The sequence below is a fragment of the Pezoporus wallicus genome, unplaced genomic scaffold, assembly GCF_028554395.1.
Source record: "Pezoporus wallicus isolate ANWC-B61680 ecotype Strahan unplaced genomic scaffold, APGP_CSIRO_Pwel_v1 contig_3952, whole genome shotgun sequence".
Lineage (NCBI taxonomy): Eukaryota > Metazoa > Chordata > Aves > Psittaciformes > Psittacidae > Pezoporus > Pezoporus wallicus.
Genome location: NW_026635034.1, coordinates 392,644 through 419,489, shown reverse-complemented (window position 1 = coordinate 419,489; position 26,846 = coordinate 392,644). Strand labels below are relative to the sequence as shown.

General features: G+C 39.6%; 1 protein-coding gene across 1 annotated transcript in view; it reads right to left on the bottom strand.

Annotated features, from left to right (window-relative positions):
- Positions 1-462: 462 nt before the first annotated feature.
- LOC130602496 (protein FAM169B-like) overlaps positions 463-26,846 on the bottom strand; it is a 38,572-nt gene continuing 12,188 nt past the window's right edge. Inside the window, exons 3-8 of the mRNA XM_057415439.1 lie at positions 24,099-24,198; positions 17,231-17,316; positions 15,473-15,647; positions 7,540-7,722; positions 5,007-5,135; positions 463-811 (exon numbers count right to left, since the gene is read on the bottom strand). Coding sequence (XP_057271422.1) covers positions 804-811; positions 5,007-5,135; positions 7,540-7,722; positions 15,473-15,647; positions 17,231-17,316; positions 24,099-24,198 — 681 coding nt within the window. The 3' untranslated portion in view covers positions 463-803. The remainder of the gene's footprint in view (positions 812-5,006; positions 5,136-7,539; positions 7,723-15,472; positions 15,648-17,230; positions 17,317-24,098; positions 24,199-26,846) is intronic.

Below are 26,846 nucleotides of genomic sequence, written 5' to 3'. Positions count from 1 at the left end.
CACCCTGAACTTACACATAACATGATCACAGTGCCTGAATTTAAAGGCAGTTTAAAGCCTGTAGCTTGCTCACTCTTCTCTGTACAAAACTTCTCCTGTACTACCCTGTGACCACAGGGCTTGAGGCAGATTTTTCTGCTAGAAAAGCTCAAATGAAAGCAATTCAAGATCACTTGTTTGCTTTGAAAGGAAGGTTACAGCTGTCATTCTGATACCAATGAGTGTTGTGGTATCTCTCTTCCATAATGCAGGATGTGGTTTCCATAGAAATATCTTCTTACATCAGTATCTACAAGCCCTCCAATTATTCCCTTTTCGACATCTCGTGCAATCCAATAGGATCTTTTCAGAGCAGGAAAACAGCAAGGCTCAACTACTACTTAATGACTTGGTGAGAAGAAAAAGAAAAGGACAATTAGCAAACAAAAGCTTTATTTAAAACAAAACACAAGATGGAAAACATGTGTCTTGCAAAAAAAAAAAAATATGTCTTACCTGAAGAAATCTCTCCAGTGTTACACATCGTGAACAGTCAATCACAATGTTTAAGACCATACTGAGATTTGGCTGATTTTCAAAAGGGTAACTACGGTATAACTGTGAATTATTTGGTGGCCTTATCTCCAACTAAGCCCCCAAGGCCTGCTCTGTTTTCAGAATCCTTTTCATTGCTGGGTATTGCCTGCACCTTGTTTTAAGTCCTCTTGTTCAGGATGCTGTGAGTTCAGAATCCCTGCTGCTGCTGCAACATCATCTTTTTCTCTGTGGCATCTCCTGCCACTTTCCCAACACCAGGAATATATTCAACGCCCTGAAATTAGAACCAAGACACAGGGAAAAGTAAATTATACACCAAAAACATAAACAGTGACTTAATCCTAATATGAAATGCTTCTGTCAATCAAGACCAACATGTAAATGCAAGGCAATTGCATTGTTTGTATAGAACAGCTTCATTCCCGCAGCTCTGCCTGACTTCCCAGAAGTGTCAGCATAAAGAAAACTGGGAGTACACAGAAGCCTTGATCTGGCTGGGTGGGCTCTGAAGCCATGACCACAGCACATAATCCAAGAGCGTGCACCACAGGGGCCAGTGCTGTCATAGCTCCCCCAGGAAACCCATGTCTGAAGAAAACAAACTGATTTAATTGTGTGGCAACCAAAATGTGCTGGGGAAACAACCCCTACAGCTCTTTGTTTTGCTTCCACTCATCTCTCCTTTTTCTTTATTACTTGAAAAAGCTTCGTTACTGTGATTTGTTTTCTCAGGTACATGTACCCCTACCTAGGTTTAAGGCTCCATTCAAACCTCTCAGCCTGTTTTAGGCTTCCACCCTGCATAAAGCTAAGCAGAGTCAGATCTGCAGTTCAGTAGTGGAATAAAATAATTAGGACCTTAAAGAATTTGGCTTATTCATTCCAAAGGTGGCACACTAAAGCCCCTGTATAAGCACAGGAAAAATCACAATTCAATTCCAAAAGCCATTGCACACACCAACCTTGGAATTTGCTGTGTGCCAGCTTGGTTACAGTTCCCTTATCTCAGTAAGGATCAAACTAAAACACTTAGTGAAAACTACCCTGTAAGTCTTTAGCCTCTCAAACTACTATAGTTATCTAAATTGGTTACATGAATCAATTACACATGCATGTCTCATATAGCTACAATTACCTACATAAAGCTATGAGTCAGTAGGAAAAACACCTATAGCTGTCTGTGATGGTCTCTCATATTTAAATGGCACTATTTCATTAAAAATTAAAAGGCCATCAATGAAAAAATAGATCACAGAATAACAAATTAATCACTGTATATTATTCATCTGGTCCACATCTGCTTGTCTGGATTTACTAGTTTGAGCATTCTCCATACAAGAGCCCACTTCAGCCTCTGGAGAAATGAGGTGAACAGTTTTGCCCCACAAAGAGGTTAAGAAGGAAAAAAAACGCAGACTTCCCTTCCAATTCTCACTTAAAAGAACACACCAGAACAGGCCACCTGAATGCTACCTGCAATCCCTCTTGCCTTGCTTTGGTTAATTAACCAAAGCAGGGTACCCAGTGACACTACCACAAAAGACTAAGGGGAATAACTGTGCTAGAAGCAAATGTCTTTCGGTCTTTCTTAGCATGAAAGTTCTGCGAAACAGATAATCCAATCATCTCTTACATCCAGAACCCATATCCCCCATATCCCTTCCTCCCTTTCAGAAAGTGCAGACAGTCTGACCAATTCAGACACAGGATTATGAGCAATCATTTGAAATTGATTTTCATTCCTGCTCAGTCTGCTCATTTTATGCATTACTTCACATTTATATGCTTTATGTATATTACTAAACTACTTTTCACTGCCTGTTAGATTTAGCAGCTAGAATCAAATCATGTTAAATGTTTTCTGTTCCTCCAATCAGCCCCAGGAGACAACTGTCACTGTGTGCCTGTTACTATTTGCTGTAAATAAATCTCCCCATTTTTTGAACAATAAGAATTAATTCAGAAGGAACAATTGCAGCTGTGTGTGACAACATACTAAACAGCTTTATTTTTATAGGTATATGTATGCATGCAGACAGAAATATGTGTTTATTTATCTGTCTGCGTATCTCTGCACATCCAAACTGAGGTATCAGCTGCACGCAAGCAGCGTGCTGCAGTTCAGCTGTATTGCCGCTAGATGAAGCCACATAACCTTGCAAAATTTAACACCCTAACCTCAGGGTTATAGAAACCTGTTTTGGAATCTCTCGGATTGCAGAATTCTCACAACAACATTCATGGTGTTCAATCCTGAGCACTGAGGAGAGGGGGAAATGAGAATTTCCAGTTTTTCTTCTAATAATTTTGTTTCAAACCATAGCATGGCACATGGCAAAGGGGATGTAAGAAATCAGAGCAGAACAAGACTTGTCTATTTTCATGGTTGTTGCCATAGATCCAGACTGGAGTTGACAATATTGAATTACACTGTGTTTTGTTTTCTACATAACAGAGCAAGTCACTGTGAAGCACTCTATTCCCAAGTGACCCCCTAAAGATAGAATCATAGAATCACTGAATAGTTTAGGTTGAAAAGGCCTTTTAAAGTCATCTCGTCCAACCCCCCTGCAATGAGCAGGGACGTTTTCAGCTAGATCAAGTTGCTCAGAGCCCCATCCAACCTGACTCCACAAGCTTCTCTTTATGTGTATGGTAAGCAGCACACTAAGTCAGATAATAAAGGATTCCTACACCCAGAAAATGCTTCTGCTTTATCTACTATTAACAGATAGAATGAAGCTGTGGAAAATTCTCTTGTAATTTCCTCACCAGCTATCAGACAGAGCTATGCAGGAGTAATGCTGCTTTCAGGACAAAGCAAAACCAGGGAAAACCTCCCTTACTTTTAGGAGGCTTTATCTGTCCTGTACCCTCCCTCGGTACTTCCCTGGGGGTACAATATGCACAGTACTGGGAAAACACAAGCACAAGAAGCACAACAGTAAATTTCATATGTGAAACAGATATAATATATATTAAGCACTGTTTTAAGTATTTTTTGTCTAGCGGGTTGATTTTCCACTGAAGATGGATGAAATAAAGATTGTTCAGCACACTTAGTGTAAAGGAGAGTGCTGCCTAGTCAGCTGTGCACCAGAGTGGAGAATATCATTTAAATAACAGATTTTTATTATATATTTTAGTGCCAAATTCACTTGTTTTGACTCCCTTTCACTATAAAGGCCACATTGTGATTCATAACCCATATAAATACACATACAACACCCCTCATTTCTAGCTTATACTTTCCTTCCTTCTTCTGTGGATACATGAGATAAGAGGCATCTCATTTACGTGCAGAACTGTCCCAGGCAGTTCCCAGGCCTCTTGTGTATTTTTTACTGACAGCCACTCTGGTGCAATTATATTTCCCCATGTTTTGGGTCATTTCTCTTTGTTTCTTTTTGTAGGAGATGGCAAAAAAAAAAAGGAAAAAGAAGCACAGCCTCCTCCACCATCCACTTTGTTTGCTGATCTGATCACAGTTCTCTTCAACTGCCATCAATAAACTGAACTTAGCAAGATGAATTAAAGGAAAAAGCGGCACCAGTTTTTGTTGGTTTAAAGCATGAGGAACATAAATATAATGGCTTCAGAGGAACCCAGCCTAGGGCTAAATTCTGACTTAACTCTCCTGTGGGATGCTGCAGACAAGATGAAAAGCAATGTCTCAACTGAAGGTCCCCAAGCCAACACAAAGCAGGATAGATGTGGGAAGGCATGGGAGCAATTTGCTCTGTAGCACTCCTCACTGCACTTCCAGAAAGAGACAATATGTGCCCTTCTTTTGCAACCTAATGCTTATCACAGCTTATGTGCATACAGCAGAGGGGCCTGTCTGGATCCCCAAGCCAGCTGAACAGATTACATCAATAGGATCCCCATATGAACTGCCGGAAGGTTCTCCTACTCTATCACTATCTTTTGTGAAGTAGACAGAAAATGCTCCCAGCAAGACGGATTTAGCCTGTAGGACAGCACTTTGAGTCTTCCAAAAGCCATAATGAAAATGTTTGTGTTTCCATCCAAGAATGGCACTGGCAGCAAACTGAAGGTAATTAAACACACTGCCCATTGGCCATACAAATTTCTTTTCTGTAATAATTTCAGAGAAACAAACCCCTGTCTATAACCCAGACATTGTGTTGTGCAACAGGAATTTTTTGGGCTAACTTCTACTCTTGCTGTAAGTGCACTGAAATGGGAGTTACAGCCACTTTATGCCAAGACTGTGCTTTGTTCAGTATCTCTCAGATGTTCTGTAGTTCAATTTCATGACCTCATAAGTTCTAAGAACTGTCCTGTTTACTGGGAAAAGATCAGTGAACAGGACTGCACACTCATTAGTTTCTCCATGTGCAAACAACAGAGAAACCACCTATTTATTATCACTATCCACCCCTTGATATATTTCTTATCTTTATATAACTAACATGGCCAAGTTCACACTGTTTATTTTAACTCACTTCCTGAGGAGGATGACTCCATCTGAATTTTTAACCAGATATTCACTCGCTGGCTCCAGTCTCCTGGTGCTTCCACCTCCCACAGTCGCTTCTGCTCCTCAGGATAAGTCTGCAAGAATTTCTGGCAAACTGAACGGGAGAAAGCAAGGGGTAAAAGCATGAATGAGTGAAAAGTACAGTGGAGAAAGGAGTGTGTTCTACCCCAGAAACCTCTCAGACCTACTTTCATTAGCTCCTTTGGAAATCTTTTCTTCTTCTCTTCTCATCTTCCTTTCTTTTCTTTTAGCTGGGGCTTTTAGGCAGAGTCTATGTGGAACCATCTAAACAGGCACGAGTGAATCCTGTCCATCTGCTTCTGTCTAGATTACCTCCTTGTGAGCACAGGAATACAGGACTTGAAATGACTTACTGATCCACCTTCTTCTGGCACTGTATCACAGAGCTATCTCCAGACACTTGGCAGGTTTGAGACTAACAGCAGTGTGGGTTTTTTCACCCTCACTACTCTGAAGTGAAAGGTGTTTCAGTATCTTCCAGCTCTAACCATTAAGAATGCTACTCTAATTTCTATTTATAAACACAACTTTGTAGCAGTTTGTTCTTGGGCCAATACTACCCTCCATTTTACTACTGCTACCTTACACTCTGTTGCTGGGGGTCACTTACTTCTTTGGTTGCGGAAAACAAGAAATAAGAACTAACAGAAGAATAATGGTGATACCTGTGTCAGATGCACAATTGCCCTTAGAAACCATATTCCCACAGATCCCCATCACTGACAGTACACACTGAACATCAGCGTAATTTGGATAAACAATCAAATTTTGTTTTGCTCATGTTATCCAACTGAAATCTGTCTTATTTAGAGGTTTCCTTAGGATGCCTGCAGAGCCAAGAGGAAGCTTATGTCATAGGGCACAGAGTTCAAAGAATTTAAAGGGTATTTTTTAACTTTCTTTAACCACCATTCTATGAGTTCCATCAACAGCACTAAGCCAGCAGTCTGTAAACAACTAAAGTATTTTCATGCTCTCCTCTGTCCATTGTAGTTCATCATCCTACAGATCAGTAATTCATCTTCAACATTCACTTGAGTTTAACAATGGGATGTCAAAACAAAAAGGCTAATTCTGGTATGTAAACATTTGCCTTACAGTAATGAGGAGATCCCTGGCATTAATTGTATCCCAGGATATCCAAACGAAATCATTTCAATAAAAGCTACTGAAAGTAACATATATGCCAAAATAGAGATATCTGCTAAGTGGCTTTTCACTTCCTTTTAGGCCTCTACAGCACATTAAATAACATGCTTGTGAAAACAGTGCACATTTTGTACAGAGATTTAGAGTAAAACATTGCATTCTTTTGTAGAAGTATGAGATTGTGGTTCCAATGAAATTAAAAACAGGCGGTGGCTTCAATAGACTCAAAATTTAACTTACAGTATTAGTATTTTTATAAAAGTAGGACCCAGAAAACCTAATTAGAACATGATGCAAGTCAAATTTATTCACTGTTAGCTCTAAACTTGAGATGAAAGCATAGTCTTGCAATATATATCGCTAGTGTTAACACATAAACAACACAGCTTTCACATCCATAGCGTCAACCATTGGTGCTTGACATAGCACCAATAGCATAGATATTGTTGGGAGAAGAGAAACCATGTTGTAAACACTATTTCTTTCTGAATTTTATAGCAGTACCTTAGGAGCTCTTGGAGTACATCTGCATATATTGGGGTATATTTGTATATATTTAATGGAACATACTGACCAAGAAAAAGAATCAATACAGTCAAAATTGTGTTGACACTTCTTAGAAAATGGCAATAAATTGCTAAGCCAACAGAAATATCTCCCCCAGAATGATTGTAAAGGCTGTATACCATACAAAGAGCAACTTCAGGGAGAAATGCTTTCCTAAAGAAAACAGATTTATAAATAATGTGAGCACAGGTATTTTCTGTACATTTTACTAGCAAAACCAGAACTTCAACCTGACCACAGAGAACATATATAACTACTTAGTGATCTTATAGAAGTGCCAGACGTTCAAAGGCAGTCGATAAGAAACAAGCACTGAAGCGACTGGATGAATGAGCAGAGCCTAGATATATGTCTTATTAAATCTGATTTCTTACAAATGCAGTATCTACAAGAGCATTATGGGTGTAATGCAGAGTTGGCAACATCTTAGGATTTTTTTTCCCTCTGGTGTAAAATAAAATGGGTAAGTCACTGTCCAGGGCAATGACGTCTTTCCCTTTCTAAGAGTGAGATAAGAACGCACAACGTGAAAAAGGTAGAATGAGCTTTATGCTCCTCATTATCTTACATAAGTTTTTGCCTACCTTTCTGCAGGAAATTCCAGGTGCCTCAAGAAAAGTGACCAGTTGCATGCTAACAACAGTGCAGTTCAGACAAGCCCACTGAACTCTTACACAGTTCAGAACATCCTACCGAGACCATATTGAAATGTATACATTATACATGACCCTTACCTAACGTTTCCACATCAAATGATTTACCTTGATACATGGCAGCAGAAATAGGGCAGCTGATCCCCAAGGCATCCTCAGCCATGAAAGACTGACAGAAATCATCCAGCATTTTCATCCCTAGGCCACTTCTTCTGTACTTCCTACGGACAAATATAGTATCCAAAACCGGCAGCAAGTAACACTGACTGGTTGCACCATCACACAGGCTCCCTGAAAGCAGAGAATGAATTTGAAAACAGAATTGTTATTTCTGCAGTAACTGCTGTGTGATTCTATCCACAAATGCTGCCCTGATACCTTTCCACAGGCTATGAGGGTGACCCCCAACTAAAGTGCACTTGCATAGACAGTAGAACACTTTCCAGGAGGAAGGTCTGTGCCATCAAGCTGCTTAACATGCAGTTGACAGGTCTTACGACAGTATTTTCCAGACTCCAACTCTTCATAATCAGGCCACCTAGGTACACAAGCAACATACATGGGAAAGTTCGCTGAAACGAACTGGGCTACAGCCAGAGAGGCTTAAACATTCTGAATGTAATCTCAGTATCTTCCTCTAGCTTTTGGCGATTCCAGTAAATCACCCCACAAACTCTTTTATGAGATACACTGAACCACACAATGCAGTATGACTTGGATGCTCAGAAGGTCCACACTGCTTGATGCAGCTGGGCAGTGGAACAGGCTTCCAGAGAAAACTCCCAATACTGTTTAAGTTACCAATTTCATAATGACTGCAGGGAGAGAAGAGAGGCGCTGCTGGCCTCTGCATACACTGCTGTTGTGCCTTCCCAAATGGTATGGTAACACTCTTAAGTATGAAACTTGACTGGCCCCATCATTTACACCTCCTTTCTGACTTTTACTGGTCAGAAAGTTATACAACCTCTTTACTGCATATTCAGTCTTTAATCTCCTAGTTCACTGAATTCTGTAGGCAACTGTACAAAAGAATTTCTCTCTTTTAGTTATGGGTCAACATATACCCAGCAATCACCTTCAAACCTTTGTTGGTAAAAGAACTGCACAAAAAGCGTTGGGATTGCTCCACCTGAAACAGATCCCTAACTGCTCACAGTGACTCCAGGCCACAGGAAGGGAAGTCCATTGCATGCCTCCTTCAGAAGCCAGGCAGTCGCAACAACCCAGCATGTAACAGGGAGACAAATGACTTCCCAAAAAGGAAGAACCATGACTGAGAAAACAACATGTAGAATCCAAGTGATGGCTGAACTCACAGCAGCACCTCAGAATCCCATGCTGGTTTGGGTTGGAAGGGACCTTAAAGCTCCTCCAGTTCTAACCCCCTGCCACAGGTAGGGACACCTTCCACTCAACCAGGTTGCTCCAAGTCCCCTCCAACCTGGCCTTGAACACTGCCAGGGATGGGGCAGCCACAGCTTCTCTGGGCACCCTGTGCCAGTGCCTCAGCACCCTCATAGGTTCAACCTTCCACTGCAGCACACAAAAATCACACCTCTGTAGGTAGGTGAGTATAGACATTAATTAAGGCATTTGGGTATAAAGCCATAGACAACCGAGTGATGCATTTTTAGGAATTGCTGCAAGTGCTCTTTTGTAAGCCACTCGATTTCTACTGAATGGTAATTTATCACACATATACGTGCTTCTAGTCCATCGCTTGAATTTCTGCTATCAGTGTTAAACCAGCGTTTTCACTCCAGGATGGTTCTTGCTAATAAACACATCAAGTCAGTCACTTGAAATCACAGGGACACGACATAATGCTCTACTTGTGGACAAAATACAGACTCAAGTATAAGCCTCCAAGCTATTAAAAATTCAGTTCTCAGTGAAAACTGTCAAAAAAAAAATAAAGAATGAGAGCCAAGGGATTTATTTTGCAATCACTTATGGTAAACTCAAACTGGAGTCAAGTGAAAGTTGATTAAGAACAGACATCCAGAGTCCAAACTTTTAATGTTCATGCTAAACAACTTTGGGTCCTATTGCAGGAGGTACATTAGCAATCCACAGTGCAGAATACCATAAAAACACAACCTCAAACTACTTGACAGCATAAGCATTCAACCCTGAAATCAATAACCAGCATTAGTTCACCAACTACCTACACATAGGATAAGGTCACCATTGAAATGTCTCAGTGATTTCATTTTCAGAAAATATTTATAAGACCTTTATGCTGCTTGTATCTGGGTACATGGCAGTTGAAATGGAAATGGATATCCCTACCTTTATAACAGAAAAAGATAACATTTTCTTACTTTGTTGCTTAAATCTCATCAAGACTTTCTCTGTTTTCTTTCTTACCACCTACTAGCACACTACTCAGTCTAGTTTTCAGTCTCATGAGACACGAAACTTTCATCACTTCACTAAGACCTGTTTCACAGTTTTACAGATACCCTACTGAATGCCTGTTCCTAAATTCCAGTATAAGACTTTTAATAGATTCCTTATTTCTTTATTGTATCGCCTTAGCTATCTTAAACTGAGGTCCACTTCCGTTCCTTGAGCTGGTGTTTGGTAATTTTTTCTGACAGTCACCAGGCCTGACTTTGATTTACTCTTTTCTAGGATGCTAATTAAGCAAAGCAATACATGACTATATTTAACTCTAGACACTGATTTCTCAAGGCTGTGAAGAATCCACACCACGCATACTCAGCCACACAAGAGCATGTCTCCCTATAACCAATCCATTCACATCCAAGCTTGGTCCACCTCTGCTTAATCAAAGTGCGTGCTTAACTTCAAACACATGTTCAAGCACATTGTTGAAAAAGGATGGGGTTTATGGTGGTGGTGTTTATAACTTTTCAATATTTGTAACACATGATGGGTAGTTACCCTCTTTTCATCAGCCAAAAAATTGAGTATATCCCCAGTCCTATTGTTAGCTGCCAGCCCAACAGAGATGCTGGATTTCAGCCGTGTTGCACCATACATTCTAAGAAAGGGACAAACTTTTCCTCATGAAATCAAGAGCTTTAAGAATTTCTGCATGTTGCCAAGTGTCCTTATAGGTTTCTTATTATCTCATACAGTCCCTCTCCTATAAATCGTGGTGAGACTGCTGTGCACCAGTCCCAGGAGCTGAGTGATTTATGTCCCCGCTCCTAAATCTGTGTTGAGAAGACAACAAAAACTTGTAATGTCTGAAAGGGCTGTGAATAAAGAAACCATGAAGCCATTCTTCACCTTGTCCTTGGGAAGCACATTGTAAGAGTCATAGCCCACAGCCAGTTGAAATAAAATAAACAAACAAACCAACCTCTGCAACAAAGACCACTTTGTCTCCAGTTCCCATCCAACTGCACAGGGGTTACCGTAAGCTAATGGTTGCCCAGAGGTGACCACCAGCATCTCACCCATTTGGTTCAGATGTTTGTTTCACTGTTGAAACACTCCAACAGACTAAGATTTGAGGTAAAAGGGAGGAGGCAGGGAAAATAAGGGCATTGGGATGGAGATGGAAGTATTCATAGAGTCTGCCCTTTGAAAGCCTTTGATCTGTTTGGTTAGGTCACGAGTGCCAAATGACCAACTTATGAGCCAGCAAAATGGTAAACAGATATTACAAGGGCAGGAAAGCAGACAGCCATTAGCATTCCCAAAAAGCCACAAACCAGAAAAAAAAACAACAATCCAGTCCCCACATCCAACAGAAACCAAACAAAACAAGGTTGTGCATACTGACTATTTCCCTGCTGAACAAGCTGGCTTGGCACACACATGTTTGGACAGGCCTAAAGCAGGCTTAATGCTTGTGTAAAGGGTGGGGAATATTTCTGCTGAATAGAACCCAAGGTCAACCCATTGTGTGAGTTTGTATGTGAGAAGGGGAACAAAGGTTCTGGCTTCAATAAAATTAAATTAATTCATGTCTTGACTGGTATGTAGTCATTTAATTTTTATTACAGCCAGAACCTTCAGTCTGCTTCAGAAATGCACATTAAAAATATTATTGCTAGAAAACAGAGGGAGACAAAAGCAATTATGCAACAAGATTTCAGCTAATTGTCTGTCAGGTTAACTTCAACTCTGAGTTATTTTTTAATTCTAAAAGAAACATATGTAACCAGTGAAAAATAAAATCCCATTATCTTTTGGGGGCTCTATTTCTAGAGAATACAACCTGGGCCACCAAAGTATTAAAGGATATTTGTGAAGACTTGCACGAAGAAAAGTGTGAAATGGATTTTAGCTTGGGTAGCCACTTCCAAAGACCATCTCTAAGGCTCTGGGATAAGTAAAAACAGAGCCTGGGCCAGGGCGGCTTTGCTACTTACTTGGTATCAGCTTAGAGTTTTGCAGTCAAGTGTTCCCAAACTGTGATTTGTGAAGCATCCCTAAAGAATGAATGAGAAGCCAACAGCACATTTAGTCCAGATTCAAGTGCATGTTTTACAGCCTTCTCAGCAGACCTAGTTTTGTTAAAGCTGGTTTGACTCACGTAACAGAGAACATCTTTCTCTATACTTTTACTACTAAGGTTTGACAAAAGAGACACAGTGAGACTGGGAAGGGACAAGCTTTGACAGTCTGACTCCTCTTTGTTCCACTGACAGCTTGGTCTGCAACTGGGCAGCTCCTAAGTGTTACAGAAACAGTAATAGATAACAGTAGGGAAAAAAAGGCTGTATATAAAAAAGGGGGGGAGGGGAGTTCTGGTTTATTCTTAACAGGACTAAACCACTCCTGGCTCACAGCATCCTCTAACTTCCTTAGTGATTTATTTGGCATATGAATCTTACACATTCTCCTGACATTTATCTGAAGGTAGCAAAAGTCCATTTCGAGTAATTACTAGTCCTCAGTAAATAAAAAAGACAAACTTTCAGGGAAATACATTGTCTCATTGCACAAAAAATAGTGTCAGTAACCATGGTCATTAACCCTACATCACCACACAAAACACATTCTCTTTCAGGTTCTCACACAGGTTTGGAGCATATCAAGAGAAGAATCTGAAAGAAACACTTAAAAGAATATGAACCAGATCTCAAGCCCAAAGTGTCTATATGAAGGCTTTCTGAAAAAATATTTCATTTTCAGGTTGCACTCTGCAAAGAAAGGGACAGGGAACTGTCATTTCCTGTTGTACCTTTAGCTGCATTCAGTGAGGTCTCACTCCTCAGCTGTCTAATGTGGAAGCCGCTGACATAGATAAAATTGGAGGCATTTATCTTGGCACGTGACAAAGTGTCTTATCAGCCTCATTAGTGGCTTAGTACGTCTCATCAATCTTTAGTATACCCAGTGGTAAATGCTGCATGCCTGACATTGGAGAGGAATAGGCACATAGCAGAGAGGCCAGGTTGATGATCTGTGTAGTCATGAATAAATTTTGTTTTAATAAAGGTGTCTAATGCTCACAGCAAGTGATAGCCTTGAAGAATGAGACTTCTGTTTATCTACCCAACAGGTGCAGGATGGCCAGTGTCAGTAGGTGCCAAATTGTCTCAAAACCTCGACTTGCACTTACTCCGACTTGGAGCAAGGAGGGTGCTTGAGACCATCTGTCCCTCTTTAGCCAGACTATCAAAAGAGACCCAGTGAAGGATTTTCATAAGACGGATGGATGTGTGGAACTGGACCAAAATTACCAAGTTCACTTTGTACAGGCCCCCTAGGAACTGGCAAATGGAAATGGCTTTACAATATTGCCAAGATAGTTAATTGGAATCACTGAAGTCCATGGAAAATGTAGTTTGCATAACAGCACACTAAATCCATAGCAAAGATAGAACAGACTCTCTCCTCTTTGGTCACCGTTTCCGTGATTCACCCAGATGACTGATGTTTGAAACAGCCATGCTCCACAGATCTGTTCTGGCTTATTTGGCTCCACTGAAGCATGGGTTTTGTCATACTGTAGATAATGGAAAATTCACAGATGAGAAATACAGTTGAGTACAGCATCAGCATGAGAGTCTAAATTACATAGTGAAAAAAAAAAAAACTATAAAGAATAGCCAGGTAATTGCAGAGCATGGGACTAAAGGGAATCAGAATCACATGGTGGGCACAAGGCAAAATGATTTCTTCCTAGGACCAGGAGCTGTAACAGAGGTCAAGGAACATATAAAGTTCTGTACTTAAAGCTGCCCGTACTAAACATTCTGACCAGGACAGTAAAAGGCAAAAGAACTTAAATTATGATTAAGAAAAAAGAAAATTAAGGAAAAAAAAAACAGTATCTGAAACAACCATGTGAAACACAGCTTCTAAAAGGAGATATTTATCATCTTAGCCTGTTGTGTTGTTTAGTTTTGTTTGTTTGTTTCTAATAAATCCATGGCTCCTCTAGAAAGTAGAAAGAATAGGATCAGCCAGAGCATGGCTGGTATGAAACTGAAATCACAGAACTTCAGAAAGAGGAATTACTTTCTAAATGCATACAGCAAACAGCAAAAAGGGGCAAAACCAATCAGTTTCAAGCTTCCCGAAAAGGCTTTGGCAAGAGACTGCAGTAATTTGTGACACAGGCCAAAAACTAACAAATACAGCTGCCCAGAAGAAAAAAAACACTGGCAACAAAAGACAGATGCTGACAAAGCTGGACCTGAAGAATTTGTGTTTTATGTGGACCTGGTTTAAAACCAAACTGTGACTCTCAACTTACTCAGAAACAGTTTCAACTTGGCTAATACTCCACCCATAACAGACTACTGTGCAAATTTATTTTACTGAAGCATGAATCATTACAGCCCATACAAGTGCTTCTTTCCAAAAGCTTTGCTCAGAAATATTTATGGGCTTAAAGGAAAATGTACTATGGCGATTGAAGTGTTTGCCAATTACAAACCAGTTCATCAGCATATTCACACACATAGAGAAGATTACTTTATTATAGGCTGAGACTTGATGCACCATTGATAGTAGAGTAGCACTGCACAAGCGCAGGGGTGTACAAACTATACCTCAGTGCGAATAAGGATTCTGCTGCTCCCAAGGCAGCAGAAAAGCAGAATATCTCTTATTGTTGCTGGCCTTTCAGACTCTCAGGGAAGGCACCTTCGCCCTGTCCTGTGCAATCCAAAGCAATCCATACCTGCACAGCTCTCAAGATATTTCTTATTCTCCCTTTTCGGGTAGGTGGCTACTGATGCTGACCTGAACAATACATTTACCTCCAAAGATAGAAACTTCTCTGCGCTTAAACTGCTGGTATGAAGATGACACCCATGCATCTTAAACACCAACTGGTAACCAGCTCCTACACAGGGGCACGTACTCAACTGCATACCATAATTAGAATTATTCTAATGAAGCCTTTACAATTCTAGACATTGATACAAACTCTCTATTTAATAAAAGACCTTCACTAAAGCTTATACTGGTGCAAGCATCCCTAAAGAATGAAATACATTTTGTTTCTTTTCTATGCCAATTAATCAATTAATGATTAAATCAATTTCTCATCATCCTTTAAACTGGGAGTTTAAAGGTTATGGGAGTACCACAAATGGACAAAGCATTCCAGGAATGATGTAGTGCATACACCTTCCTCTACACAACCCAGACACTGCTTCTTATGCATCCAAGGATACTGCCACTCCCCACCACCAGCCACTCCCAATACACTGGTTTTCCAGTGTGAACCGTACTTCTTTTTTCAGATATCATTCTTTCCAGGATGCAGTCCTTCACTCTGTGGGTAGGTCCTGCATTCTTCATTCCTAGATGTATGACCTTCTACTTGGCTGCATTAAAGCGTATTTTATTGGAATAAGCCAGTACCTCAGATCACTCGGTGTAACTGAGAATATAGTTTGGAACTCTCATGTTTAAATGAAAGTAGTATGGATGACTTCCAAATTCTGGGAAGGTTTGTTCCCCAGATTCATTCTGAGAGAGATTTGATATAAAAATATGTAGAAGAGCCAGGCTTACTTATACTGAAAGATAAACAAAAGCATGACATTTCTATCTATTAGGAACCAATGGAAATGCATCTCTAAAATGACCTTACCTTTCATCTTGACCGAGTAGAAGGCAACAGCCTCGCCATTTCTCCAGAGTATCTTGGCACACTCAGTGGCAGAGTGAGGTAGAAAGAATGCATCATTAGCTGAACTCCCTTCCAGCATTCCAAAGATAATGTAGTTCAGAACAAAGAGGACAATCCTTTCTCCAAATGTCTGGACCTTTGAGAACAAACAAAAGCAGACCAAAGGAAAATGAAGCAGAGCACAGTATTTTGTGTTTCAGAAAAGGCTTCAAGATTGAAAGGGACTGGGAAGAAGGAGGTCAGGAAACATGAACACTTAATTTGGGGAAAATACCTCATGAATTGCTTCAAACAGAATGATAAAAAAGGTTTTCCCCAGTGTCCACCCTCTATGTAGAGGATGTAGAAGAATCTCATAATGATTTATAAAGCTTGGCATATCTCCTGTTGTCACAGAGAGGAATTCTAAAGCAGCAAGATGTATCTTGACTATAGTCACAGCAAACCCATCACAGATTTGGAAACAGGATCAAGGCAATCTCATCTACCCAAAAGAGAAATAAAGACAAGAGTCACTGTGCTACCCTGGTTACCTTACCCTATTAGCTATCCTGTCACAGTATCAAAGAACTTCAGTGGCCCAGGACTTTACAGAGATGGACACTCTACAAAACAGAGAATACATATAATCTGTCCCAAACAGATTATAATCCAGGTGTAACATGAACAATTAGTTTTCATGCCATGCTTCTTAATAGACCACCAACAGGACAGGGAGGTGGAAGAATATAAAGGAATTCATCATGGTGAAGAGTGGTGCCAACAAGCTTATATGAATGCTGACAAAGAAAATGTGAATTTCCAGAAGTATTGACAATTTACCCCTTGGCAATGACCTACAAGGGGCAAGTTTTCTATTTTCAGATATTTTTCTATTCTCTGTTGATACAGCAGATGCTCAAAAGCCTGAAGGCCTGTGTTTCTGTTCCAAGTTCTATCTTGCAAGGATTGGTATCTCAAAATCCCTCTGGTTCAGTTACCCACAAAAAGCCTACTTAATTCAGTGAATAATTCAACTCTATGCATGGCAGATATCAGGGAATGATAAAGGAAGAGAATCATTAAGGACCAAAGTTGGACAGAGAGGGTTGGATATGAAACAGAACTGACTTAGTAGCCTCATGGCAACACACATCTTATTCATAGAAAGCAGAGTACAGGCCACCCAAGTCTCCCAAATTATGAAAAAGTAGTAGATCCTTACTAAAATAATTTATTTAGAAAAAGAATTAAAGACAGAAACTATTAAATAACAACCATTTCATTAAATGAACACAGTATAAGCATTATCCAAGCTAAAAATGTTTATAACTAGCTAAATAAGACATTGTTCCAAAGGGCAGTAACACCTTCCATCAGGCAGGCAGTCAAGCAATACCAACATGGAGAGTTACTGCTAAGGTAGTAATTAGGTTTAGCTGATTATTCCTTTAGTAGGCAGTGAGGGTAAACTAAACCCAAACTGACATAAATCCCACAGCTGAATCATAAACTGCATGCAGAAAATCATTTAGAGAGGATTAACATGCATGTTACTGTGCAATAGGAGATATGTGAACTACCTGGTGAGCCAAACAGCCCAGATCCCACAGGTATAAAGCATGAGTTATAAGAGACCACAGACACATGTGATTGCTCTGACCACAGACACAGAGACATGTGATTGTTCTAGCTGGGAAGTTTCAGGGTAAAGGCAAGTGTTTAAAATAGCATCCTTACCGAAATGAGCCCATCTCTAGAAGGATCAGCTGTCTTTACTACATCTTCAACAGGCCACCAACACTGGTTCAAATAAACTGCCAAAACTACAAAAAGAAAGAGACAAGGGAACACATTAGCTGCAAATAAATATAAAGTTGGTTCTGAACCTCTCCACAAGCAGCCTCTGATCCACTTCTCCCTCCAGTTTGATCTGCTGTGAGACAGCAGAACAACAGTTGTATTTCAATTTCACCTCTGCGTCCCCTGACATCCGATTTTCAGTACTGCAAGAGGCATCAGGTGAAGGGAATTTTTCTCAGGAAATGATGTGACTTTGGTGTGACAACCTGTGTGCCATGTGAATAAAGCACATCCTGCATAATATCTTTTCAGCAGCAAAGTAAGTTTGAGCGACATTTGGGACAGAGACAGCTACCTAGCTAAAGGTTACATTTGTGAAGTTTCTTTCAGGCTGTCCCCTGTCCACATGCAGAGATGCCCCTATTTGCACCTACAAACAGTCAAATACAAGTTTTCACATCCACTTTATCAAAATATCTTTTCAGCTGCCTTTGTGATTGAATTCCTACATATCTGAACCTTTAGAGGACAGACTCCTAAATCTCTGCACGTACAGATATTCACACAAGTTCAAACACATATGGAGAAGTTTCTATCAACAAAGGACAGATATACGGACATACAAGTAAGATACACAGCCCTGAAGCAGAAATGAATTACCAGCCTACACATAAGTCAAGTCCTTATGTAGGTGCTATGTGACACTTGCACCCCACTTCTCATCCTTCCTCAATTTTTCACATACGCAGAAACATGTATTTAAGCCCTGCTCCCACATGTTCACCTACAGAATTCACTGTCTGCCATTAGAGGTGTAAGAGAAAGACTGAATCTGCAACAGTGTCACAAAAATTGTTCCCAAGCTCTGTTCTGTAAGAAAAGTTTTAAGCCAGGGTCATTTCAAGAGATACAGAATAGATTTTAAAGACTTAATCTAAGTTTTAGAATAAAACCAGAAATGTGATCATTTATGACACATCAAGCAGCAAGTACTCCAGCAAAAAGAACTTTCATTATGATGATGTCCACCTAAAGAAAACATATGGCCACAATTCAAGGATTGCTCAAGAACACCAACATCTTTGCTATCTTCAAAAAGGGCAGCTATTATCCTCATTTTTAGGCAAAAAGATAAAATGTAATACAGGCAGTATGTTGTTTGAATTGCAAGCAAAGAACAGCATGGAATTCACACCTCTTGAGTCCTAAAAGAGTGCACTGTCTGCGGCTTTCTAAACTACCCAACTAGGGACAAACCTAAGAAAGTTAAAAACCATCTATGAGTTAGAGACAACTGCACCCACAAGGAAGTGAAACGGCTTTAACAGGATTCATCATTTACCTGGTTTAGCCTCAGGTTATACAAATGTCATTGAGGAGCACAGGTTAGTTTCCTTTTTTGCTTCAGCCTCTACCAACTCCCACTGGTTCTAAGGCTGGATATTCTGCTTAACTAACTTATAGCTCAGATAAATTATTAAAGCATGTGCCAAAAAGTGTTACACTTTGTGTATTGGCTTAACAATGAAGAAAGTATTGCACGCAAGGGCAGACGCCTGTTTATACAGAACCAGATTCAATTCATTAAATATTATGCACTTACTTGCATGGGAGTTTCATACTTTTTTCTGTGATGGATTCAATCTGTTCCCTCAATCCCTTTACTCTGCTTTCAAATGCAAGCAGCCACTGCTCCGTTACACATCCATGAAACATGCAGCTACAATGGGAGCTGAGTCAAAGGGGACGTAATGGGCTAAACGTGGACTTTAATGGGAGCTGCATGGAGGGCTGGCACATAGTTCAGACATATAAGACACAGAGCAATGGTCAGGAAAGTCTGAAAAAAGCTTTGAGGAAAATAGATGCATAACCATGTTGTAAGGAGCTACTTTTATAGAACATTTACTGTGCTATTCAATAATTTAAATGTGTGGAAGGGAACACTAGTTGACATAGCAACTGTCACATCACATTACTTGAGCAACCTGATCTATATGGATGCCTTCCCTGAAGGAAAAACATTTCTCCAGATTTCACACAAACATATGTACTTTGCTTTTTGTTATCATTTTTCAAGTCAACATCTGGTCTGCAGTTAAATCCATCCATACATCCCCATATTCTCATTTTCATTTTAGAATCAACTTTCACGAACACTATTTCAAATGCAAACATGTCTCGGGAGACCACATGTTCCTTCACTCTCCCAGTCTTGTTCTAAGGGATTTGGTTACGTTCACCTGATCATAAGAGATCAAGTTAGTGCTGACAGTAGGTTATATACATCACCCAAACCCTGTGTATATAATTACAATGACGTAAGCTTGATCTTGCAATTGCAAGACTAGGTGAAATGGATTAAGTCCACTACATTTCAGTTCACAACTAATGGAGTATATACATGCTCAGTTGGGTGGCTTGCCCTATAAGCACCAGCTTGCTAAACCTCAGTACTTTGATCCCTTGCAGTCAAACAAATATATCCAGAGTATTACAAAAAGCTGTGAGCCTGTGAAGCACACGATTCCATACGAGTATTTGGAATACAGTACTGAACAACACGGACTTGAATTAGACACTAAGCATAACGCAATTGGGATTATGAAATGCCTCTTCTTGCTAGGCAGACATGGATGTCTTCCCAACCCAGGCCTGGATTATATTTTCACTTTCTGGGCTATGCTGGCCAAACGTTTTCTCTCTGGTGTGCAACTATTTGAATGAAATGTGCACATCAGGACTCTACACAGTGTAAAGCATTAAAATCAAAGCAACATCCACCCTGGTATTTCTTTTTCTCCAGCCTTCATCTGCATTGCTGATATGCATCCCTCAGTCACAAACTAAATTAAAGGCAATGCTATATATGAAAGATGTACTTGGAGTTTAATAAATACAGAATGCAACAGGTCTTCACTTTACATAGTCACCTTTACCTTCATTTTGGCAGTATTTCAGACTGATGACACACTTACAGAGGCTGCTTTTGCCAGATTTCCATCTTGGAAGCAGCATGGTAAATTACCCCAAATAGTTCCATGCAACTGAGCCCAAGTCAGTGCCAACACTGGAGGAAGCTCAGAGAATACACATGCAACTGCATTCTGCAGCACCAACATACTCTGAATAGCTATGCTCCCAGTTCCCTGTCTTTAAACTGGAATAAGAGCATATCCTTCTCTTTCCTAAGAGTTTTATTGAAATATATATGCAATATATAATTGAATATATATATTTCATATAATATATATATGAAATATATATATGCAATATATATAAAAATGCAGTATATTGAAATTATAGCTTGAGAGGCATGCAGATGCTGCAGCAACGGAAGCCATTCAAGTATCCAAGATAGATCCCTTTCCTGCAACCAATTACATTTTCTTCTACAATTCCAGTTTTACTCAGTGATTTGTTGCAAATGTCTTGTGATAAATGTTCCATGGCATCTAACAGTTATTGTAAATTATTATATACAGCAGACAGAAAATGCCACAATAGGGTATGTTTATTTAGTGTTATCAAGATGTTAATCACCCATGCTATGCTCTGGAAGCCCTTACAACACAATTTACATTCCCATAAAAATATCTGCACAGATATACTAACAGAACAGAACAGTCAGCCCATCAAAAGTAAATTACAAATGCTTCCAACCAAGACCAAGTCCTCTGCAAAAGCTGCCATACCCATTTTCTCTTTGAAATACGCAGGTCATTTCAGACCACAAGCTACGCATCACTTCTGCACAACCCACCTCATCAAGGTGATCAGGTATAAATCTCAGTGCTGGAATCAAGGACTACATTTGCATTAGCAAGACTAATACTATCAAAACTGAATTCACAGAGCAAAACATTTGATGTAGAGAACTTGATGTTCACAAATTCAAGCCTGGTCCTGAAACCTTAAAGTCCATTAGTGGTTGGGGTACCTCAGTGTGCTTCTGGAGTACATCTTCTAATTTCATTTCAGCCAAAAGCAATCCAGTTCACACACTCTGAGAGTGCTCCCTGATGTGAACTGAAGCACAGTATGTGGGGACAACCAGGAAATTTGCTTCTAAGAACACTCCTGGTGTGAAGTAGAATTAAAATGCAGATCCACCAGACAGCACATGAGAAAGTGAAGAGCTCAACCCCAGCAACACTGTTTGCATCTCCCATCTGGATGGGACTTGAGTTCACAAGCAAAGTGTAAAGCTCAAGGGAGGAAGAAACTCACACAACCTATTTAGTGTTTTAACTTTCTGCCCAAGTCCTTAAAGAACAATGACCGAGTCAGTAAGTACTGCTTTTCTCTGAAGGAACTGGTTTTGAAACAATTGGATCTGTTCAGTGGTCAGAACAAAAGGTCACATAGGTAAGCAAATCCAGATGGACTTGCCACATTAATACAGTCTGCTGTCATAGGAGTCAATTCCAAACCTGCTGAACTGTGAGAAAAATCCTTGGACAAAACAGTTCAAATGGATATACCCATATGTATTAGGTAAGTACACACATATATATACACACACCCCAGCAGGCTTTAGAGAACTAATGAAAATTGATTAAAATTCATCTAAAGGAAAAAAAAAACTCACACCAGTCAAATCTAATACATGTCAAAAGACTGGCCACATGTTTATAGCATAGAAAATCCAGAAACAAAGAACTTGCAGTAAAATCCTTTAAATCATACTTTGAAAAGGCAATATTAAAAGCCAGATGATGCAGGCTTTACTTAAATAACCAGACTTAGTGATCTCTGTGAGTACAGGCTGGTGACTCAAGCTAAACTTCTGCAAGGGGGTCACAGCAGTCAGTCAGCCTGTAGTTTATAATAAAATAAGGTGTTTATTCTGCGAGGTTCAAGCTTTTAATAGAGATAGCTATCATTTCATTTAGGCTCCAATGTTGACTTGTTTGACTTGTTCCTGTGGGAAATCATTTTTGCCTCGTGTACATGTATCTCATTAATACTTGTTGTTCCTAATACTATTAGATCATTTCACTGAAGGTTTGTGCTAAATGCACTGCTTTCACCTGCATTTATTTAATAACTCTTTGTTTTTGCATCGTAGTTGTTACAGATCCCTATTCCTCTTGTGCAGCCTAAACTAACCTAATGCTGTTTTTAACCACATTCCATTGAACATGAGTCAGTAGCTCTGCACAACTGCACCCACAGAGCAAGTTTGGCCTCCAGTGTAGACGCTCCTTTACCACACCAGTGCCTCTCTCTCTTCAGAAAACCATGAATGGAATATATAAATTAATGTCAGGAAAGTAATTCTGTATCACTAGTTTTAGAGGGACCAGAAAGTCTTTTGACTACACTTGTAACTTGGAAAGGTCTCCTACTTTCGACTATGCGAATCACAACCCATTAGCAAACATCGAATTGAAATCATACGTAAAAGGAGCTGGAAAACTCTTGCAGAGTTCACCTCTAACCACAGATGATTTTAATCTGGTTTTTGTTCTTATGAAGAAATTTCCTGGTTACAGGGTTTGGACTGAATAATGAACACTTGGTTATACTAACAGTACCTGTTCTAGGAGTGTAAGATCTTTATCCGACACACTTTAGAACTGAAAATAGAGTGCTAAACTTCTTTGCCTTGCCTTTGCTGTATTATTAAGAATACTGGCTATTAAAGCCTTTCAGGCTTATCTTTTATAAAAAATAAAGTATGTTTTTAATGACAGCTGTTGTTAGTTTGCTGCCACATTTGGAAGCTGAAAGCTCAAGAAGTTTCACGTGTTCTATATTCCCTGACACAATGGGTCAATGCATAGGTTCATGTCTTTGTTGTAGATGTCCCCAAAATTCTATAGCCCAAATTACTGCTTCACAAGAGCTCCAACACTCCTCATTTAACCTAGGTGGGTCACAACCTGGGCTTTTGGTACTAGGCAAGTTGGAGCCAAGCTTCCTGTTAGTGATATCAAGACGTGTTACTTACTTTACACTTACATTTTTTTGACATTCCATAATCAAAGGCACATGCCTAAGGGAGTAAGTAGGAAGAAACTAGGCTGTGTCTGAAGATCCTGATAGCAGCAAGATGAAAAAACTTAGATACAACTCCTGATCAAATCTTAACAACCTGTTGATACTCTAAGCAGTGACTCATGAAACAGAAACACCAGTAAGCACATGTTGACTTCCACTGCCTGTAACACAACTGTAGTGTGCCCCTGTCAGGCTGACACATGGCTGTAACAGGAAAACACCGGCATTACAGCAGCAAGCAAGGCAAAGCTGGTAAAGTTTAAAGAGTATCTTGGGAGAACTGCCAAATAAAATAGATTTAATTCAATTCCTGAACATGGTCTCACTGCAAATTTACCCCTCACACACCAGCACTGGAAATAGGAGGCAATTACACCTAGGACTGAAGAAGATACTGTAAAGTAAAAATATTAATAAGAATCAGTAAGACCTAATACAGTTTCACATACATATTTACTCTTTTTTTTTTTTGAGGATTTCTGAATTCTATCCAAACTACAATGCATTAAATTTCACATCATCCTGAATTAGAAAAATATTACCTTCTGAACAGACTCAGAAACAGAATTACTCAAAGTGATTTTTCAGCTACCAGAAGAGCTATCGATGCATAAAATCCCTGATTGTCAATCCTCTCTTCTGATCAGTAGCCCACTGACATAAATTGCTGTCAGGGAAAATGAATCCACATCATATTCAAAATTACCCCCCATATATTTAAATATACAAGCAAGAGACCATCTTAAAAGAAAAGCAAGCACAACTACTCAAATTTCAAAATATTTTGACCAATTCTAACCTGTCTCTTTATCCTTTGGATCAGTTAACAGCAAAATTTTGCAAGTAGGATTATTTCGGTAGAGAGGGACGAAATACACACAGGATTCTTCGAGTTTAACCTAAAAAACAAACAAGCCCTGTAGCAGTTTGTACTGCAATGCTCGCAAGAAGTATTTCATGTATTAGATGCACTTAGGATATGTTTTACTAACATGCATGGGTTAAGCTTAGCACACCTTCTCCATCCTGAACTTCATGGCATTGAAACATACATCATATTCTAAGATTTTCGGTAAGCAATGTTAATTTAAAAGAAATCAAGCTACCGAAGTTAGTAAAGACTTTAAAACCAACATAATATGATTAGTACATAACCTGGCTTTGAAGACTGTTACATGCAGACAAATAGTGTTATGAAAGACCAGACACATCAAATAAAAACAAATACAACTTGCACTTCTTACAGCATGGTCCAGCTGAGTACTTGTGGTGTTTTGCAAACAATGAATTAAGCCTGAGGGTACAGGGAGTATCAAAGCATTAAGGCAGTGTCTGGGCAGTTTATCTTTGAGGCATAGGGAGGGCGGATAATTGGCACAAGGTGGTTATGTTGAAGGCAAGGCTAAAATCAAAATGCAGCTCTCAAGCTCTCAGTCTTAGACTAAACTTCTAAATGATGTGACACATAAACACCAAATTGCTGTGCTCAAACAGCTCTATATGCATAGAGATGACAATTTCCATATGAATATTGCAAATGCTGTCATGTAAGTTTAGGTACAAGGCAAAGAGCGTGTGTGATTTAGCACAGTATGTACTGTACTTTCAAAAATCTGGTCCATTGTGTATGTGTGGGTGTGCCTCTCTCTCTAATTGCACCCATTTGTCAGTTTGCTCTGAAACCCAAATCAGTCATGTGATACATTTAATATTTCTTGGTGCATGGAAGGAGTAGTATGAATATGGATTATTCAAGATAACGACTTTAAGTTGAAACTGGTGTGCGCTGGTTTGTGAGTGCCAAAATCCTGGGATCATCTATGTAAACACTGGGCTCCAAGAAAAAAATAGGAAACTGCCTGAAATCTGTATTCATGAGCTTCCCAAAAACTCAGTATGTTCTGGGGATTCAGTCGTTCTTTGCATGCTTCAACTATAACAGCATCTGTGTCTTTATGGCACCTGGGAGTACTACTATAATGAAAAGGCCAGTCCTATTTCCAATACTGCTATGATTGGTATTTTGTTTTATAAGGTAATGTGCACTTCCACAGGTGCTAACAACATCAGCAGGAGCCAAGCATAGCTTTCTGCGTATGAACTGCTGCCAATGAGCTTCCATTCTGCCTTGCACTAATCCTTGCTATTTGTGTACTGAATGCTTGACCAAAGACCATGCCATACCAAAAAGAAGTTCTGTGACCCGAGCAAGTGGGCTGACAGCCACTTAACACTTGCTAAATAATTACTCGTGGTTGCTGGTCCTGCCACTTGAAACCTGCTTTAATTCAAAAGCACAGAGAAAAAGAAGCCTGGAAACTGCAGCCATTATTCAAACACCAAAATCCTCATCCTTCAAGCTGTAGGTATACATAATGTAGGTATATATGCATAAAACTGTATATATAAATCGCAAGGAAAAAAACAATATAGCAAGAACATTACCATTACTTATGCCCTTGACTAGCTGTCTGACTGCAGATTAGGTTAGACCTGAATTAAATGAATGCACAGAGAAATGTGTTGCTATGAGACTCAAACCAGTCATGTGATATATTTAAGCTGTGATGACAAGCCACAAAATCAAGAGAGTTCTGAATCAAAAGGCAGAAGTCCACCTTTAACAGATCTCACTGTGTCTCGCTATTGCAGGAATACACACAGCCCTGCCTGGGATTTTAATTTACCCTCCCTTCTAATAGAACAGCAAATGAGCCTCTCAAAGTACAACCAGACATGAAAGGCTAAGGACACAGAGCCCTGAATTGGGGGATCTTTGCATTTCCAGTTTTGTTTGTATTTAACCCTACATAGTCCACTAGAGGGCATTAAAAGAGTATTTAAAGCTAGTTACATTCACAGCTCAAAGCTACCCACCTGAAACTGTTTTTCTGGAAACTACTGCATATTATTTTCCTAAATTGTAGAAACCCCACCTTATTCCAAGCATTTATTTCAACTAATCCACTTACTGCTTTGATAGTACAATAACAGCGCAGCACACCTTTTATGACTGAGAAAATGCCCAGAATGAAAGCCTTCATAGGTTGACTGAAATCAGAATTTTTAATAGGCCTGCTCAGTCATCTCCAATGCATTCCCCCCATGTGGCTCAGGAATGGACCCTAAAGCATTGGCCCCTATGGTGTTCATACCATCTATCAATAACATCTGATCAGAATTCCTTTAGGAGAACCCATGTTCAAAATCATCAATATAAGTCTTGGAAAGAATGGAAACATAAGACAGACTATATCGCAAAACCTGTGTAAAGTGCACAATAAAGTCAGGAAACAGAGCTGCACCATGGTATAAACATCTATCAAATTCAGTTTTGATTCGGTCTTATAAGGCAGCAGGTCAAGCTGCAAAGTTCAGCTGAGTACTTCAAACCCTTATCCACACTCAGAGGGGTTTAGATTTGTAGTTTAAGCTTATCTCTCATTTGCAGCATGCAAACCATTTGAAAATCATGCAGAATTTGCTGATTTTAAGAGATTTGTAATCCGGCCACACCAGTTTACCCCTATTCACAGACTATGAGCAC